This window comes from Dipodomys spectabilis, unplaced genomic scaffold (genome assembly GCF_019054845.1).
Source record: "Dipodomys spectabilis isolate Male_0828 unplaced genomic scaffold, ASM1905484v1 ptg000030l, whole genome shotgun sequence".
Lineage (NCBI taxonomy): Eukaryota > Metazoa > Chordata > Mammalia > Rodentia > Heteromyidae > Dipodomys > Dipodomys spectabilis.
Window position 1 is genome coordinate 8,479,353 of NW_024870707.1, and position 16,060 is coordinate 8,495,412.

The window sequence follows — 16,060 nt, forward strand, 5'->3', positions numbered from 1 at the left end:
TTTATTGTCTGGCCTTTGAGGCGGACTGAGATCAGGTCACCCCTTCTCCGGCTCCTCCTAAGCCTCATTTTAGCCCTCACGGATGGCTTCCTCCTGCTTTTGTATCTGATCCGATTGCCTCTTGGTTGACCGCGACGAGCCCCGACGGCTGAACATGGATATCCGGCGCCACAGCACAGTGATCAGAAGACTTTCGTTGGACCTGCGGCCGGAGGGGCCTTTAGCGCCCACGCCCATTCCTCCAGCGCCTGTGAGGGTTAGGAGGCTGCTGAACTCAGCCTTACCCTCCCAGGTCCAACCTCCAGGGCAGTCCCTTCAGGGGACCCTCCTCTCCCGATCCAGAGGCCCACCTTCCTCTGACAAGCCCTTGGCCCGCCCATCTTTAGTCTCAAAGTCCTTGTCTTGGCAGCAGCCCATGGCCCCGCGGCCAGGACTCCGCCCCCGCCAGCCAGCCTGCTGACCTTGGGTCGGCTTTTGTGACGTCAGATATCCCACCTCCTTAGCTCAGAGAGCCCCTACCAGCTACCCCCTTTTCTTTCCGCGCATCACAGAAGGTTCAGAGTCCTGGTAGGTGTTAGCTGTTTATTTACATAGTGGGCACAGGGTCTTCAAGAGCTGGTGGACCCAGGCCGTTTCTTTTTCCTCCTGGTTTGATGAGCCCCATGAGTCGGGTCCAAACCAGGAAGCTTCCGCTTGGCTGCTGCCTCCAAGGAGGCCCAAAGTTCATCGGTCTCTGTGTCTTCTATGGGTGTCTTATCGGGCTCTTGTTCTTGTGGCTCATCCTGATGAGTGGGAAGGGTCAGAAATAGGAAGGAGATACTTGGAAAATAATCCCTCTGGGAACCACCACCACCTTCATCTAGTAACCACTGCCACAACGCCTGTCACTGCAGGCGACAATTCTGCTTTTTTAGCACCACTCAGACAGTTTAAGTGACACCGCAGGTAAATGGACAGCCCTGGTTCTGTTCCAGCTTTTTTCCACAGGAAAATCACCTGCCCTTAGCTCCCACATTCCCAGACCTGACAGCTCACCTCCCAGTTATCTCTGCCTGACAGGAGGAGGCAGTTCAGTCGAGACTTGAGATAAATCTGAAAAAGAGAAGGGGCATTAAGGAGCCTTAGAAAGCTGAGATTAAAAACAAAACAAGGGCTGGGAAGGTGGCTCAGTGGTTGAGTGCTTGCCTTGCATGCATAAGGCCCTGGGTTCGATTCCTCAGCACCACATAAGCAGAAAAAGCTGGAAGTGGAGCTGTGGCTCATGTGGTAGGGTGCTAGCCTTGAGCTGAGGAGCCAAGGGACAGTGCCCAGGCCCAAAGTTCAGGCCCCACCTCCGACAAAAAACAAAACAAAAAACAGGGGCACAAAAAATGGGGGCTTCAGAAAACCATTAAGTAGGTAGAGGGGATGACAGCATGAGGGCTGGACTCATACCTTATGCTCCAAGCCACGTGGATTTCGGATCCTATGTATCCTCAAGACTCTGTCTAAGCCACAGGAGGCTAGTAAGGGCTTTGAAGGGTGGCACTGCAGCCCTCTGACACTGCCTGCCAGCCCCTTCAGACAGCCCAGTAGGCGCCCTGGAGAAGAGAGGGAGGCACCAGTGTCCGCTGGTCAGCCAACAACTTTTTTTTGAATGTTGAATGCTTGCTGTTCAGACCACTTTACATTCCAAAACTTTATCCTTCAAAGAACCCCAAGACAGGGGTTGCCTATTTCCATTTTACAGATGAAGAAACTAAAGCACAGGGGGTTAGCTAGCTTTTGGAAAAACAAACATGAATTCAAAGCATCCTGTCCTTGCCTGAGGCCTGAACAGCTCCCAATTCCAATGCAGAGGGAAATGACTTCACACCCAAAGCACTCCCTAAGCCACTCACCTTGCCGAAAATCAATTTCCGCCAGCTGCCCATGAGTGTTTCCAACAATGACAGAACTGAAGAGACCAAAGTGGGTTGGGATAAGCAGGAACCTCCTAGAGTCCCTCCTGAGCCCCATCCTTCCCCTTTAAATACTCACTTGCCCTCAGGAGTGAGGGTCATGGCAGTCAGCGGATACTCCCCATAGGTGCTCTCCAGGACTGGCCTGCGCTGGGGGGAAGCTGGATCATATACACGGACCTAGAGGAACACAGAGGCATCACTAGCGCCTCCTCATCCGACACTGCTTCCTTGTCATTCTTCTGATCACTGCTTCCTATGACCTGTCCCCTTCCCCAGAGCAACTTTTTAAGATATGTACCTCATCTCTGAAAACTGGGAATGGAAGGGTAGGAGTGGGCAGACTTGTTCTGGAGCATGAATGGACAGCAAAAGGAAAAAGTCTATGTTGGGTGGTTGGGGGCAGAAGGTGAACATACTGTCCTTCCATTTGGGGCAACAGACAGATAGAAAAGCAAGGTGGTCCAATAGGACTGGCAAAAGCCAAAAAAAAATAAAAGGGGGGGGGGGGCTGGGAAATGTGGCTTAGTGGTAAGAGTGCTTGCCTAGCATGCATGAAGCTCTGGGTTCAATCCCCCAGTACCATATAAACAGAAAGACATAAAAGTTGAGCTGTGGCTTGTGGAAATGTGCTAGCCTCAAGCAAAAAAAGCAGCTCAGAGACAGAGCCCAGGCCCTGAGTTCAAGCCCCAGGACTGGCAAAATAAAATTACCTTCTTTGTAAAAAAAAGTCCTATGTTTTTTGTTATGGTGTAAGCACCAGTACTCACTGCCTGGGCATTGTCCCTTAGCTGTTCTGCTCAAGGCTAGCTCCATTTTCAGCTTTTTGCTGGTTAAGTGGTGTTACATTCCTGCCCAGACTGGCTTGGAACAGAAATCCTCAGATTTCACCCACTGGTGCCTGGCTCTCACATTTTGAGCAGAATTTAATCATCACAACCAGACCACCAAGATCAGCACACTGAAATGTTCTGAAGCCAAAGAGAGGAGCGTCTTACCTGTATAGCAAGGCAAATCAGTGGCTATATATCAGGACCATGATAGCTTTATGACACCTAGTCTGAGGTCCACAAGACCACTGTGAAGAAAGCACTTCCCTTTCTTCCTAACCTTAGAGATATGAGTTATAATTAGCCAGACACCATAGGCTCATGCCTATAATCCTAGCTACTTAGCTGAGATAGGAGGGCTGGTACAAAGCCAGCTCAGGAAGGAAAGTCCATGAGACTTCCCCACCCCCTTGGACCCCCAGGCTTGAACTCAAGGCCTAGGTGTTGTCCCTGAGCTTCTTTACTCAAGTTTAGTGTGCTATAGCTCCACTTCCAGCATTTTGGTGGCTAATTGGAGATGATTCTTGCAGACTTTCCTGCATTGATTGTTTTGGAACCAGTACTCTCAGATCTCAGCCTCCCCAGTAGCTAGAATTCTAGGTATGAGCCACTGGTATCCATGAGTATCTTATCTCCAGGTAAACGCCAAAAGTAAGCCGGGCACCAGTGGCTCACGCCTGTAACCCTAGCTACTAGGGGAGGCTGAGGTCTGAGGTCAGATCTGAGATCTGATCAGTTCAAAGCCATCCCAGGCAGGAAAGTCCATGAGACTTTTGTCTCCAATAAACCAACAGAAAACTGGAAGTGGTACTGTGGCTCATGTGTAGAGCACTGGCCTTGAGATGAAGAGCCCAGGGACAGCGCTCAAGCCCAGAGTTCAAGCCTCATGACCGACAAAAAAAAAAAAAAACACCAAAAGTAGAGTTGTGGCTCAAGTGGTAGAGCACTAACCTTGATCAAAAAAGTGCAAGGGCAGTGCCCAGGCCCTGAGTTTAAGCCCCAGGACGACAAGCACAAACATAAAACCACCACCAAGGCCCTGACAACAATAATTTAGGAAAGTCCATCCTAGACTATAGTAAGGGAATGCCACAGGTTCAGTACCAAGGCTAGTCTAGATGAGGAAGCTCAGGAGAAGACAGTGCAAAGGTGGCTGTGTCATACTACAAAGTCTATTCTGTTCAGGAAGCTGCTTCAACCCAGCAGCAGGCAGCAATGAGATGCTGCCTCACCTGCTGGTATCCTGTGCATGTGACAAGCTTCTGTGAACCAGGGAGGAACTGTATATCTTGTTCCCAAATGGGAACCCGCAGATTGAGCCAGTCATTCCGCACCTGGGGGGAGGAAGTAAGGTAGGAAGATGAGGTTAGACAGGATTAGAGTGCGGCTTCCTTAAGTCCCTCATTACACCCGTAAGCCCATCTAGACTCAGGTTAGTCAGTGACCTCAGCCTCCCCTGACCTCAGCCACAGTCTCTCCTTGCCCATCACTCACATTCTTGGCTTTGAACACAGGTTCCTTGGATCCCTGCAGGTCCCACACTTTCAAAGCATTCTCCTTCCCCCCAGTAGCAACCACGTGGGGGTGTGCTGGGTCTTGGCGCATCCTACATACCTCAGGACCTACCCTCAGTTCCAAGAGCTGTAAAGAATGACAGATGGGTCAGCGCAGAATCCTTAATCCTCCCTCTCCCAAAGCCTCCATGAGCCCTCGCTGACTTCCACCCTCCTCAGCTATTAAGTCTAGAATCTCACGGGGTCAGATGATGTCTCTTTCTCATCGTCATGCCAGACTCTGAGGATCCCGGAATCCATACATGTGATGAGGTTGCTGCAAGCAGGGAAGGAAATAAGGATTTTAAAACATGAAGCCCGGTACAGGTGATGTGAACCTGTAGTCCCACCACTAAAAAGGCTCAGATGAGAGGACCACATGAACCCCTAAGTTCAGGACTGGCCAACATAGTGACACTCTATCTCAAAAAAACGTGAGGCTGGGTACCAATGGCTCATGCCTGTGATCCTAGCTACTCAAAGAGGTTGAGATCTGAGGATGGAGGTTAGAAACCAGCCCAGGCAGAAAAGTCCCCATGAGATTCTGTATCTCCAATGAACCACTCAAAACAAACTAGCCAGAAGTGGTGCTGTGGCTTAAGTGGTAGAACACTAGCCTTGAACACACAAAGAGGCTCAGGGACAGTGCCCAGACCCTGAGTTCAAGCCCCACAACCCACCAAAAAAAAAAAAAAGTGAGGCTGGGTGCTGGTGGCTCATGTCTGTAATCCCAGCTAAGGAGGCTGAGAGTGGGGGATTGTAGTTTGAATCCAACCAGGACAGAAAAGTCCATGAGACTCTAATGTCCAATTAATCAACAAAAAGCCAGAAGTGGAGCTGTGGCTCAAGAGTATAGACTTAGCTTTGGACAAAAACAAAACAAAATCTCAAGGACAGTACCCAGGTCCTGAGTTCAAGTCCCAGGACCCTGCCCCCCCCCAGTATGTTTTATTACATGAATACTACAGGGACTATTACATGTTTTCCAGTGCTACCTCAAACATTATAATGGAACCAGAAGAAAATTCTAGAGGATGCAAGCTTTATGAAGGAATACAGTTTGTCTGCTCATTGCAGGTGAAAACTACACTCAGTATTCAATAAATGTGTAAAGATAGAAATGAACCACGGAAGGCAGGAACCCTGGTCCCTGTCACCCATCCAAGGGCAGTGTGACCTAAGGATGTAACACCTTTATTCAGTTATCCTTAGAGGGGGGACTTCAAAGCTCTCCCTACGAGGTAAACCTTCAGCCAGGCGACCAGTCTTACCCATCGGCCTGGGCGAGACCTCGGAAGGTGCCCTCCCCGCCGGGGCAGTGTCTCTGGCCTTGGAAAATGCCCTCCTCAGTATCGAAGCGCTTCACCGTCCCATCCGCGCAGCCCACCAGAATCTGCAAGGGGAGACAAGAGGGTAAGATGGCAAGGGCGAGGCTGCCGCGGGCGCCCCGATCCAGGGCACCCCGGGCCCCAGCACTCGGCCTGCGGCCACTCACCCGGGCCTCGCCGCCCGCGCCCAGGCTCAGGGCGCCCCGGGCCCCAGCACCCGGCCCGGCCTGCGGCCACTCACCCGGGCCTCGCCGCCCGCGCCCCAGCACAGGGCGCCCCGGGCCCCAGCTCCGGCCCGGCCTGCGGCCACTCACCCGGGCCTCGCCGCCCGCGCCCCAGCACAGGGCGCCCCGGGCCCCAGCTCCGGCCCGGCCTGCGGCCACTCACCCGGGCCTCGCCGCCCGCGCCCCAGCACAGGGCGCCCCGGCCCCCAGCTCCGGCCTGCGGCCACTCACCCGGGCCTCGCCGCCCGCGCCCCAGCACAGGGCGCCCCGGCCCCCAGCTCCGGCCCGGCCTGCGGCCACTCACCCGGGCCTCGCCGCCCGCGCCCCAGCACAGGGCGCCCCGGGGCCCCAGCTCCGGCCTGCGGCCACTCACCCGGGCCTCGCCGCCCGCGCCCCAGCACAGGGCGCTCACCGCCTCCTCCCGCCGCGGCTGTCCGGCCGCCGTGAAGTTCGCTGCCTGTTTCCGCTGAAGGTTCACCCCTGCAGGATGAGGGCGTCAGTCGCGCAAGCGTCCAGCACCGACCCCTGCACGTCCACACGCCCGCCCCAGCCCCCACCTTTGAGGATGCCGGTCTCGGTGCCGACCCACACATGGTTCCAACGCGCCGTGGCAGCCGCCATGACGGAGCCCGAAGCCCGGGCCCGCACTTCCGGCGCGCCTCGAGCGTCACCGGCGAGCGACGGCCCGCGTCCCCCCCCCCCCCCCCCCCCGCCCCCTGCGCGCCGCCGGCGGCGAGCTTGAAAGAGCCCGGGGGTTCAGGAAGGCGCTTCTGCCCGATCCATCCGGTTTTGCTTTAGGAAAAGGAAATCCGGAGACGCTTGCTCCCGAAGAGCTGAAGAGTCGCGAGCCCGTCCTGTGGTTGCCGTGAAAGGCACCTGTGCTGAGCGGCCTGTGCCTGGAACGGGCTGACAGCGCGGCCTTTCCCCACCCTGCTTCTGTAACGCCAGATTCACTGAGTAATCATTCTCAGTTTCATTTAGTTTAGTTCACCCACCACGTACTAATTTCACCGGCCAGGCGGAGTCGTTGGCAACCACAGGTTCTTTTAATCCTGATCTTAGTCACTGTGATCACCCGAGAGGTGAGATGCCCGGGTTACAGAATGCCGGGAGTTCAGAGACCTTCGGAGAATAACAGCAAGAGCGGAGAGCTGACTCGTCCAGAGTCGCTGCAGGTGGTTAGGATTCGACGGCCAGCGGTCACAGATTGTTTCTGGTACGACAGTGTCAAAACTCAAAGCTAGTTCAAGGCAGCAGCGCTGGTTGAAAGCGTTCTCGGGTCCTGTTTGATTTTTCCTTTGGTCGGTCGTGGGGCTTGAACTCTGGGCCTGGGCGCTGTCCCTGAGCTCTTCAGCTCAAGGCGAGCACTCTACCACTTGAGCCACAGCGCCACTTCCGGTTTTCTGGTGGTTTATTGGAGATAGGAGTCTCAGGGTCTCTCCTGCCTGGGCTGGCTTTGAACCTTGATCCTCAGATCTCAGCCTCCTGAGTAGTTAGGATTACAGGCGTGAGCCACCGGCGCCCTGCTCCATTTCCTTTTTGACAGTTGGTCTGGTGTATTAAGGACAATTAGCTCATTTGCCTAGCTTTTTCTACTATAGTTTATTATGTAGTTGTTTTTATGCTTGCTAGGCAGGTGTTAAACCTGTTTTACCTCCCTCAGCTTCAGCCCTGTGCGGCCATGACTTAATTTGATAAACAATTTTAGTATTGCCTCATGGCTTTGTGATGGACTGATGGCTTGCACAACAAATAAAACGTAGCCATTTTGTGGTAGTGTCTTCACTCAAAGCAGAATCCAATCACTCAGGACAAGGCTTCTTTATCTCCACAGCACCCTTACTTGACCACAAGACTCGTCAAATTTGTGAAGAAAGGGCTCACAAGGCTCATGCTTAGTAAGTCTCTTCTGATGGCTAAGGAAGTTTACTGGGAGAGAGCGAGGGAAAGGGAGAAACTGCCCGAAAAGAAATAAACTCTATACCTGAGCAATGCAACTGTGGCCCGAGTGTGCGTCATTTTTATAACGACTGAAAAAAATTGAAAGTGGTAACTTACGGAACAGGACCGGTACTGTGCACCTCAGCAGTCAAGAGACCCAGAACCCACTCCATAGAGGAAAGGGGGAATCGCAAATCTGAATGCTTAATAAAGGAAAACATCTTCATCTACGTACTCCAATGGAGACAAGTCTAAAGACAGCACCGACTCACTGAAAAAAAGAAACTTCTAGCTAGACAGCTGGGAGCCGGTGGCTCACGTATTCAGGAGGCTAAAATCCGAGGATAATACTTGGAAGCCCTTGAAACTCTGACCTTCACTAAAACACCGTAATAATGCTGCGGCTCAAGCAGCATATAGCACTCCCGCCGGCCTTGTGTTAAAGAGCGCCAGAACAGCGCTTTACCTCCAAGACTAGCCGAACATAAATCTTGTCTAATTCACACCAACGAGCCCTATCAATTATTATCAAGCTTTGCTGTAAAGAGACAGCAAGACAGCAGCCAACACTTAGAAACCACACATTCTTTTAAACTAAATGTAACTAAGCATAGCAGTCTACTTTTGAACGAGTCATATTTCCCCAAAAGGGGAGTGCACCGTTCCTGGAAGTACTGCAATACCAGGTCGATGCGTGGAGTGGACGGAGCAAGCTCCTATTCCAACTCCTAGTACCAAAAATCCATTTAATATATTGTCCTCGGATAGAGGACGTATCAGATATTAAACTGATAAGAACAGATACTACACTTGATCTTAGCCAAAAGGCCGAGAAGCGATAGTTGCAGGCTGTTGTTCCCGAAGGCCTTATCATTGCTACCCATTTTACAATTGTGGTGACTTACATGCGCCAGAAGTCAAATTATTCTCCAATCCTATATGTTCCTTACAGTCATATAAGAATTATCTTTTCTTTGTAATAAAGCTTTCTTTATAGAGAAATCATGGAATATAGCCCTTTTCTATTTGGTGTGCCTGATCAGGGCTTATGTATTTTGCATAATCCCGCCCCCTTCCCGGCTATTTGGAATCCTGTGGTTGGTTGCGCTTACTACCGCGATCTCAGTGCCCACAAGCCTCGTTTTCTCGCTGCTTGTGGCGTTAGTATCCCATCCTGGAGGGTTTAGCGTTGGGGGAAGAGGGAGATGTAGTACTGTGCTGCCCTGTGGGTTGGTCTCAGAGAGTGGCCTTTAAGATTCTCTCCCCTCTGCATGGGGGGGGGGGGGCTCGGAGGACCCCATAGCCTGGCAGCCACTACCTCACCCCCATACACACACAGACCACACTTGCTGTCTGTGCCACCCCGCACCACAGGAGGGAAATAACCTGAGAAAAATATTTCTGGGTTTCTGGGTCCCTTGAGTAGGGACCAGTGCTGCCAGGAGCGAAGCTTCACCTAACGTTCCATTAACCAGGGACAGGTTTCGCTGGACAGCTCCACACCCCAATGCCCTTCTGAGCCACAGCTTCACGCTTTTTGATAAAAGAATCTGACGAGGCTGGGAATGTGGTTTAGTGGTACAGTGCTTGCCTCACTTGCATGAAGCCCTGGGTTCGATTCCTTAGTACCACATAAACAAGCTGGGAGTGGCTCTGTGGCTCAAGTGGTAGTGCTAGCCTTGGGCAAGAGGTCAGGGACAGTGCCCAGGCAGCACTCAAGCCCAAGTACTGGCAAACTTGAAAACAAACCTCAAAATAGCTGGGGCGACGCTCCCGCCGGGCCAGCCACATCCCCCGATCTTCAGGCCGCGGCCCCGGGTGGGGACCCACAGTCTTCTTCATGACTGTCGGCACCCGCAGCCCTGTCCTGCAGGGAGATCCACTGCGACATGGCTGCCACTGGAGCCCAGGCCGGGAGCAGCCGCGTGGGGCCCAGCGGGCTGCGGGGTGGCTTGTCACTGACAATTCAAGAGTCCTGTGGTTTACTTAGTGGGCTCAGCAATGTTCTACATCGACACGTGGAAAAGATAATGAATGAATGCTGGCTGCGGCCTCTCTGAGAAGACCTGTGTGGATACACAGCCTGATCCATCCTGGAATAGCCTGGGCTCGGTGGACACAGGCAAGACGCCATGACCAGCTGGAACAGCCTCTTCACAAACCTTCCTGAGTCACTTTCCCCACTGAGTTTTCAAGGGACGTCTTGGCTGTTCCAAGCACAGGTGACCCAAGCGCTAGGATCCTGCAATCCAGCATCAGCAGCATAGAGGCTCACCAGCTTCAGAACGTCATATCTCTGTTTCATGTCCTAATTTCCCCACTGGTCCCAGGAGGTGGAGAGCTGAAGCTGAGGATGCCAGACAGACGCAAGTGACCACCTGGCCATGGCTACCGCTTGTGAAGGGCCCTACTTCCCATAAAACCCTTTGCGTGAACTTGGGGGAGGCACTGTGGTCTGGAGAGCATGTGGAAAGAGTGGAACACTTGTGTGATATTTCTGTAGTGTGCCTCTGATACATCACCGCAGACTGGGTGGTTTAGAGATCTGTGTTCACAGCTCTGAAGTCCAGCAACATGGAATCAGTGTCTTCTGGGCCACATTCCCTCAGGAGGTACAAGGCACGGTGAGTTCTAGGTCTTCTCTCAGCTTCTAAACCTGTGAGAGCAGAGTGAAGTCTCTACAGAGGATCATCCCTTGGTGCATTTCCGGGACCCAATTTCCCCCTTTTAGGGGCACAATAACAACTGGAATTGGCGTTGATCTCCTGCCAAGAGCCCATTTCCATGTAAGGTCACATTCACAGATACTGGGTGATGAGAGCGTCCATATATGAAATTTGGGAACACAACCCATTACAATATTCCTGCCTCTGGGCTGGGAAGGTGGCTCAGTGGTAGAGCGCTTGCCTTGCATGCATGAGGCCCTGGGTTCAATTCCTCAGCACCACATAAGGAAAAAGCAAAAAGCTAGAAGTGGCGCTGTGGCTCAAGTGGTACAGTGCTTGCCTTGAGCTGAAGAGCTGAGGGACAGCGTACAGGCCGAGTTCAGGCCCCACGACCAGAACAAAAAACAATGTTCCTGCCTCTGCCCACAGCCTCTACCTCCCTATTGGTCTTGTGGCTCCTCTGGGCCCTATCTCCTTCCTGGCACCAGCAGATCACTGCTGGCCCTGACTGCTGGGCCTGAGCTAACACTGAGAATTCAGTGAGAGCTGGTGTAGGGGTGAAGGGTCTCCTAGACTGTTATGGTCCCAGACTGTGTGAGGAAAATTAAGCCGAGAAAGTGATCCTTTACTAAAAACAAAGAGAGGCCATAGAGACTTTAAAACATTTCACATGGACTTCAGCCCTATCTCATTCCCTGCCCAATTAGAATGGCGCCTGCTGTGTGATGTTGTGCATCCCACCCTGTGATCGATTGCCTCCTGCTTCAAGGGAGTCGATGCCTCACTGTGCACATTGTGTATCCTCCTGTAGCTATCTTTGTAATAAAGCTTCTGTAGCTGTCTTTATTTTTTATTTTTTTGGGGGGCCTGGGCACTGCCCCTCAGCTCTTCAACTCAAGGCTAGCGCTCTACCACTTGAGCCACAGCGCCACTTCCAGCTTTTTTTTTTTTTTTTTTGGCTTATGCTGTGCTGAGGAATGGAACCCAGGGCATCAGGCATGCAAGGAAAGCGCTCTACCACTGAGCCACCTTCCCAGCCCCCTGTAGCTATCTTTGTAACAACCCATAGTTTCAAGGATGCAGGGGCATATGACATTGTTTCTGGAATATACAAACCCCAAGAATAGGAATATCCAGCTGTGTAGAGCACATGGACAGCAAATACGGCGCTGAGGGAGTTGAGTGGGCAGAGCCCAATTTGCTTAACGTTCAGTGTGTAACCAGCCCATGGAAGCTTAGATGCATGATAGGATGTGACCTTGACAGTGATTCGCTCCTCTTCCTTCCCTGCCATGCTACCCGATCTTTTTTGCTTTAAAAAGGGCTGCTCTGGGGCTGGGAAGGTGGCTCAGTGGTAGATTGCTTGCCTTGCATGCCTGAGGCTCTGGGTTCAATTCCTCAGCACCACAAGCAAGCAAGAAAGAAAAAGCCGGAAGTGGCGCTGTGGCTCAAGTGGTAAAGTGCTAGCCTTGAGCTGAGGGACAGCGCCCAGGCCCAGAGTTCAGGCCCCACGACCGGACCCCCAAAACAAAAGCTGGAGCTGTGACTCAAGCGGTAGTGTGAAAGGAAAACAGCACCAAGCCCCCAGACCTTAATTTGGCTGGCTTTTATTTTGGGGGGTCCGGTTGTGGGGCTTGGGCACTGTCCCTCAGCTCTTCAGCTCAAGGCTAGCACTCTACCACTTGAGCCACAGCGCCACTTCCGGCTTTTTTTACTTATGTGCTGAGGCATCGACCCCAGGGCCTCATGCATACAAGGCAAGCACTCTACCACTGAGCCACCTTCCCAGCCCCTTGGCTGGCTTTTAAAGTAATTTTTCACCTGGGATGCACCTTTACCAGCCTTTGCACATGTCAACCATTAAGCCTGAGGTTGTCATTCCCCCATTGTTTACATTTCGATGTAGAAAACCTATTTCCTTCAATCGTTGCTAATCTACCTGCCAGTCATAGATCTTGAACTCTCAGCCTGGGCACTGAGCATTTCGGCTCAAGGGAAGCACTCTACCACTTGAGCAGGTGCCACTTCATTTTCTGGTTTATTTATTGAAGATCAGTCTGACTTTGCTACCCAGGCTGGCTTTAAACTAGTCTTCAGATCTCAGTCTCCTGAGTAGTAGCTAGCCTTATTTGTGTGTCTAAACTTGTGTGTCTAAAGGTCAAGTTCCTAACAGACTCTGGACCATGTGAAACAGAACCACATGTAAGCAAATCACAATAGAAATGCAACTTTATTAAGGAAATGAGAATGAAGCAAGTTGAAACTGCATTGGAAAACAGTCTGAAATCTTCCTTTAGTATTCTCCAAAGCTTGAGGCTCCTGCAGAGAAAAGTTAAGTGTTAGAAGAGCATTCTGTTCTAAACATTGAGACCAAATAAACCCAAACAGTAAAAATTTACCTATTCACATGGTCTCATCCTTCAGATCTGGGGAAAAAAAAAAACAAAAACATGTCTTAGTACCATTTTGTTTTATTACCCCCTCTTGTAGGAGTCTTGATATCCCTCAGACAGTTCCTTCTGGAACAATTTTCCTCTTTTCCCCCAGCCAGCCCCAGTGGGTTCACCTTTACAGGCTCTGAGGCGAGGACAGGAAGTAAGACACGTGCGTATTTCTTCATTGGGAAATCTTAATTGTCAAACTTCATAGAAGTAAATTTACTTACCAATGATAGCAACCTACAGTTGAGCAGGCAACATGTTTAACTCCCCTGCAAAGGCAGATATTGGAAGCTTATTTTTGTGGTTGAGGAGGGAAAGGGCAATTTGCTTAGGATGCTTCAACATATTTTTCTAGTCATGAGGCTTGAACTCTGGGTCTGGGTGCTGTCCCTCAGGTCTTCAGCTCAAGGCAAGCACTCTAGTACTTGAGCCAGAGCTACTACTTATGGTTTCTTGCATGGGCTGCTTTAAACCAAGATCCTCAGCCTGAGTAGCTAGGATTGTAGGTGTGAACTATTGACACCCAGCTTCAACAATCGAGCCTGTTTTTTTTACTCGAATCGCAAAGATAAGCTCACAACTCAGAATATACCTTTCAGTCACAGTGATCAGACTGGGGCGGTATTCAACTCATCACTGTGAGCAGGAACCTATCAGCATTTGCTGAGCATGTGGCTCTTCACAATCACAGGCATGGTAACTATAAATACTCTAAAGACATACCTCATCATTCCCAGCCTCTGCGTAAATCCGGTTCTGAAACAAAAAGACTTAAATCAATAAATACAGAACATATTCAATTGCATACTTACAACCCTCCCCAGAATATCAGATTTCCAAGTCTCAACAGCAAGGCATCAGCCGAACGAGATTCCATTAAGGAAGTCATCATGCACAGGCCTGAAAAGGCCCTATTCTGCCTAATGAGGCAAATGTACACATACTGACAGTCACTCACCTTGAAATCAGCAGTCATCTCTGGTAAACAACCTGGAAAAAGACAAACTCATGTATAAAAGTCCTTTTGTACATGGCTCCCCTGTCTCATCTTTTGTTTCTCAGGTGTTCATGTGTTTTCATTAGCAGTCATAGTGAGCTAGTTTGATTCATCATAGAAACTAGGTAATTTACTTGATGAGGAAAAAGAACCAAACTTACCTCTATTACCAGAGGCATCTGGATTGTTCTATTTTATACAGGAACAAGATGAAGCTCCTAAATAAAAGAAAAAAAAAATCAGCAAGCCCTACCTCAAACAAAACCTTTCTTAGCTACCACTGGAAATAGATTGGGAAAGTATGCAGGGTCTTTGCTGTGTTTCAGTTTTAACAGCTGCCAGGGATTTGCTAACATCCAGTTACTCCCTGCATAAAGGGCCCATATAAATTTTCACAGCACAACATACCTTAAGATGGAGAAAATTATCACAAAGACCTGGAAAAAGAGAAACAGGTTGCTTCCATGTTTGAGACTGAATAAATTTCTTCATCAGTAACCACTGCCATCAGAACTCTAACATGCTATTTAATTGTTGTGCCTCACTGAGGATCAGCCTGTTAATTCAAATCATCTGACAGTTATGTGGACCAAGCAGATTCTCTAAGAACTGAACCATACTTAGGGTTTCCATTTCCCCCAGTCTTCATTCAAGGGAGTAAGAAGCAAAAAGGAAACTGCTTCTACTGTTCTCTCCCCTCATGATGTCTGTAAAGATAACCCAGGGCCATTTCTTGAGAATTACCTGTATTCATCCTGGAAGATACAGGAACACTTCAGGATAGGTAACCAGATGCTGCAGACAGATAAGGGAGCCAAGGTTGGTAATTGGTAGCCTTTTAAATAACACCTATGTACCACTGAGCCCTTTTTCTCAGTAGTAAGATGACATCACTTAAAACTCAGCCATATGCTTGTCATTTTACATTCATCACAGAATGGCCATCCAGAAAACGCCCCCCTCCCCACCCTATCTACTACTCACCTGAAGCATTACTGCACTGATGGGACTGTATGGCGGCCCTTGTCTCATCCTAGCCAGCTCCTTTAAGCAGGACCACAGCTGAAAAATACAAACCGCATTCCGTTACCCTGTTGGGTCAATTAAATCAGCCTTCACAGATGACGTTTTCGGTCAATAGTGCTACTCAGGATCTTTGTCCTTTCTCCACTAAGCCATCAGAAAGAGAGAGTTCAACTAAAAGAAATCATCAATGTAGCACATGCCCTAGGAAACTCTACAGAAATTCTGCATTCAACGAAAAAACGTTCAGCATATCGACAGGTACTTACTACGAGAACACTGCCCGGTTCCTTGTGCGCTCAGATGCCTCAACCCTGCAAAAGACACTTTATCTTAGCACCATTTTCAAGTCTCAACGAGGCAGTGAGGGGCACGTGTTGGGTAGGGCCGTCTCCTCAGAGTTCAGTTTCCTCACGGAGCTCAGCACAGGTCTGTGAAGTGTTTTCATCACAGAGAGGCCCCATGCGCGGCCCGCCGCCGCCGTGGTGTTCTCATCTCCCACCGCCCCCCCGAGGCTGCCGGTTTAATGCCCCGGCCTCGCCCCGGCCACCTAGCAGGTACTAAAGACCGGCGCGGGCGACTCGCGCCTGTAACCCTAGCTGTTCAGGAAGGCGAGGTCTGAGGATCGTTGATCGATGTCAGCCTAGGCATGAGGCCTCAGACACTAACCTCCAACTGACCATCCAAAAGCCAATAGCGGGGCTGTGGTTCAGGCAGGACTGTGCCAGCCCTGGGCGGAAAACCAAGAGTGCTGGGCCCAGGTCCCGAGAACAAGCTCCAGGACCAGCGCACAGACACAAGAAAAAGCACCAGCGAGCGCCAGCTCACGCGGTCTTCTAAAAACGAGAAAATCTCACGCAGAAAACAAAGGCCAACGAGGAAAACCCAGTTACCGAGAGCAAGCTACCAGCCACACTCACCGAGATCAGCGACAAACGAGACCGAGGGCCGCGAAGGGAGAACCTTAAATAGTGTCCCGCAGAGGCTGACGGGACTTGAGGGCGGGACTGTGGCGGGCGCACGCGCATCTGGACTTGACTGAGGCAGCCGCGGGAATTGTGGGTCAGCAATTCCAGCCAGGACCGGTGTGGGGAGCTCCGCCCCTTCACTTGCGGCG

General features: G+C 50.9%; 1 protein-coding gene, 1 long non-coding RNA gene, 8 other non-coding genes and 1 pseudogene across 14 annotated transcripts; all 11 read right to left on the reverse strand.

Moving 5' to 3' along the window:
• Positions 1-36: 36 nt before the first annotated feature.
• On the reverse strand, positions 37-417 carry LOC122104680 (annotated as a pseudogene).
• Positions 418-568: 151 nt separating this feature from the next.
• Positions 569-6,528, reverse strand: Wdr74 (WD repeat domain 74). 4 transcript variants are annotated; one of them, XM_042675953.1, is made up of 11 exons: positions 6,433-6,528; positions 6,249-6,355; positions 5,595-5,716; positions 4,525-4,600; positions 4,265-4,411; positions 4,003-4,104; positions 2,020-2,120; positions 1,881-1,936; positions 1,435-1,580; positions 1,036-1,092; positions 569-782 (listed from the first exon to the last, which is right to left on the reverse strand). In XM_042675953.1, exons 1-11 carry the CDS (start codon positions 6,494-6,496, stop codon positions 609-611), a joined length of 1,152 nt encoding a protein of 383 aa, XP_042531887.1. In that variant the 5' UTR covers positions 6,497-6,528; the 3' UTR covers positions 569-608. The 4 variants fall into 4 exon arrangements, with proteins under 4 accessions (XP_042531887.1, XP_042531889.1, XP_042531888.1 ...); XM_042675955.1 differs by lacking the exons at positions 6,249-6,355; positions 6,433-6,528 and adding an exon at positions 6,107-6,113; XM_042675954.1 differs by lacking the exons at positions 6,249-6,355; positions 6,433-6,528 and adding an exon at positions 5,893-5,921.
• Positions 6,529-8,465: 1,937 nt separating this feature from the next.
• LOC122105393 lies at positions 8,466-8,656 on the reverse strand. The gene has a single exon (XR_006147022.1). It is a non-coding gene; the product is annotated as a U2 spliceosomal RNA (small nuclear RNA).
• A 4,037-nt stretch (positions 8,657-12,693) lies between these two features.
• LOC122104967 lies at positions 12,694-15,908 on the reverse strand. Of its 2 annotated transcripts, none has more exons than XR_006146994.1 (11): positions 15,864-15,908; positions 15,213-15,257; positions 14,905-14,982; positions 14,665-14,715; positions 14,329-14,357; positions 14,082-14,138; positions 13,882-13,913; positions 13,647-13,679; positions 13,148-13,192; positions 12,882-12,908; positions 12,694-12,801 (listed from the first exon to the last, which is right to left on the reverse strand). It is a non-coding gene; the product is annotated as an uncharacterized LOC122104967 (long non-coding RNA). The 2 variants fall into 2 exon arrangements; XR_006146995.1 differs by lacking the exon at positions 15,864-15,908 and adding an exon at positions 15,613-15,857.
• LOC122105403 lies at positions 12,983-13,107 on the reverse strand. Its single transcript, XR_006147032.1, has one exon. It is a non-coding gene; the product is annotated as a small nucleolar RNA SNORD22 (small nucleolar RNA).
• LOC122105402 lies at positions 13,499-13,566 on the reverse strand. Its single transcript, XR_006147031.1, has one exon. It is a non-coding gene; the product is annotated as a small nucleolar RNA SNORD31 (small nucleolar RNA).
• Positions 13,747-13,819, reverse strand: LOC122105401. Its single transcript, XR_006147030.1, has one exon. It is a non-coding gene; the product is annotated as a small nucleolar RNA SNORD30 (small nucleolar RNA).
• Positions 13,977-14,041, reverse strand: LOC122105397. Its single transcript, XR_006147026.1, has one exon. It is a non-coding gene; the product is annotated as a small nucleolar RNA SNORD29 (small nucleolar RNA).
• On the reverse strand, positions 14,423-14,498 carry LOC122105398. Its single transcript, XR_006147027.1, has one exon. It is a non-coding gene; the product is annotated as a small nucleolar RNA SNORD28 (small nucleolar RNA).
• LOC122105399 lies at positions 14,790-14,859 on the reverse strand. The gene has a single exon (XR_006147028.1). It is a non-coding gene; the product is annotated as a small nucleolar RNA SNORD27 (small nucleolar RNA).
• Positions 15,063-15,139, reverse strand: LOC122105400. Its single transcript, XR_006147029.1, has one exon. It is a non-coding gene; the product is annotated as a small nucleolar RNA SNORD26 (small nucleolar RNA).
• Positions 15,909-16,060: the final 152 nt, after the last annotated feature.

Bases quoted from the DNA above. Each gene is read 5' to 3' on its own strand.
- Wdr74 (XM_042675953.1), bottom strand. From the start codon at position 6,496: ATGGCGGCTGCCACGGCGCGTTGGAACCATGTGTGGGTCGGCACCGAG. The intron at 6,356-6,432 runs GTGGGGGCTGGG...CTCATCCTGCAG, and splicing joins CGAGACCGGCATCCTCAAAG to GGGTGAACCTTCAGCGGAAA. The intron at 2,121-4,002 runs GTGAGGCAGCAT...GTGTTCCTCTAG, and splicing joins CATGCACAGGATACCAGCAG to GTCCGTGTATATGATCCAGC.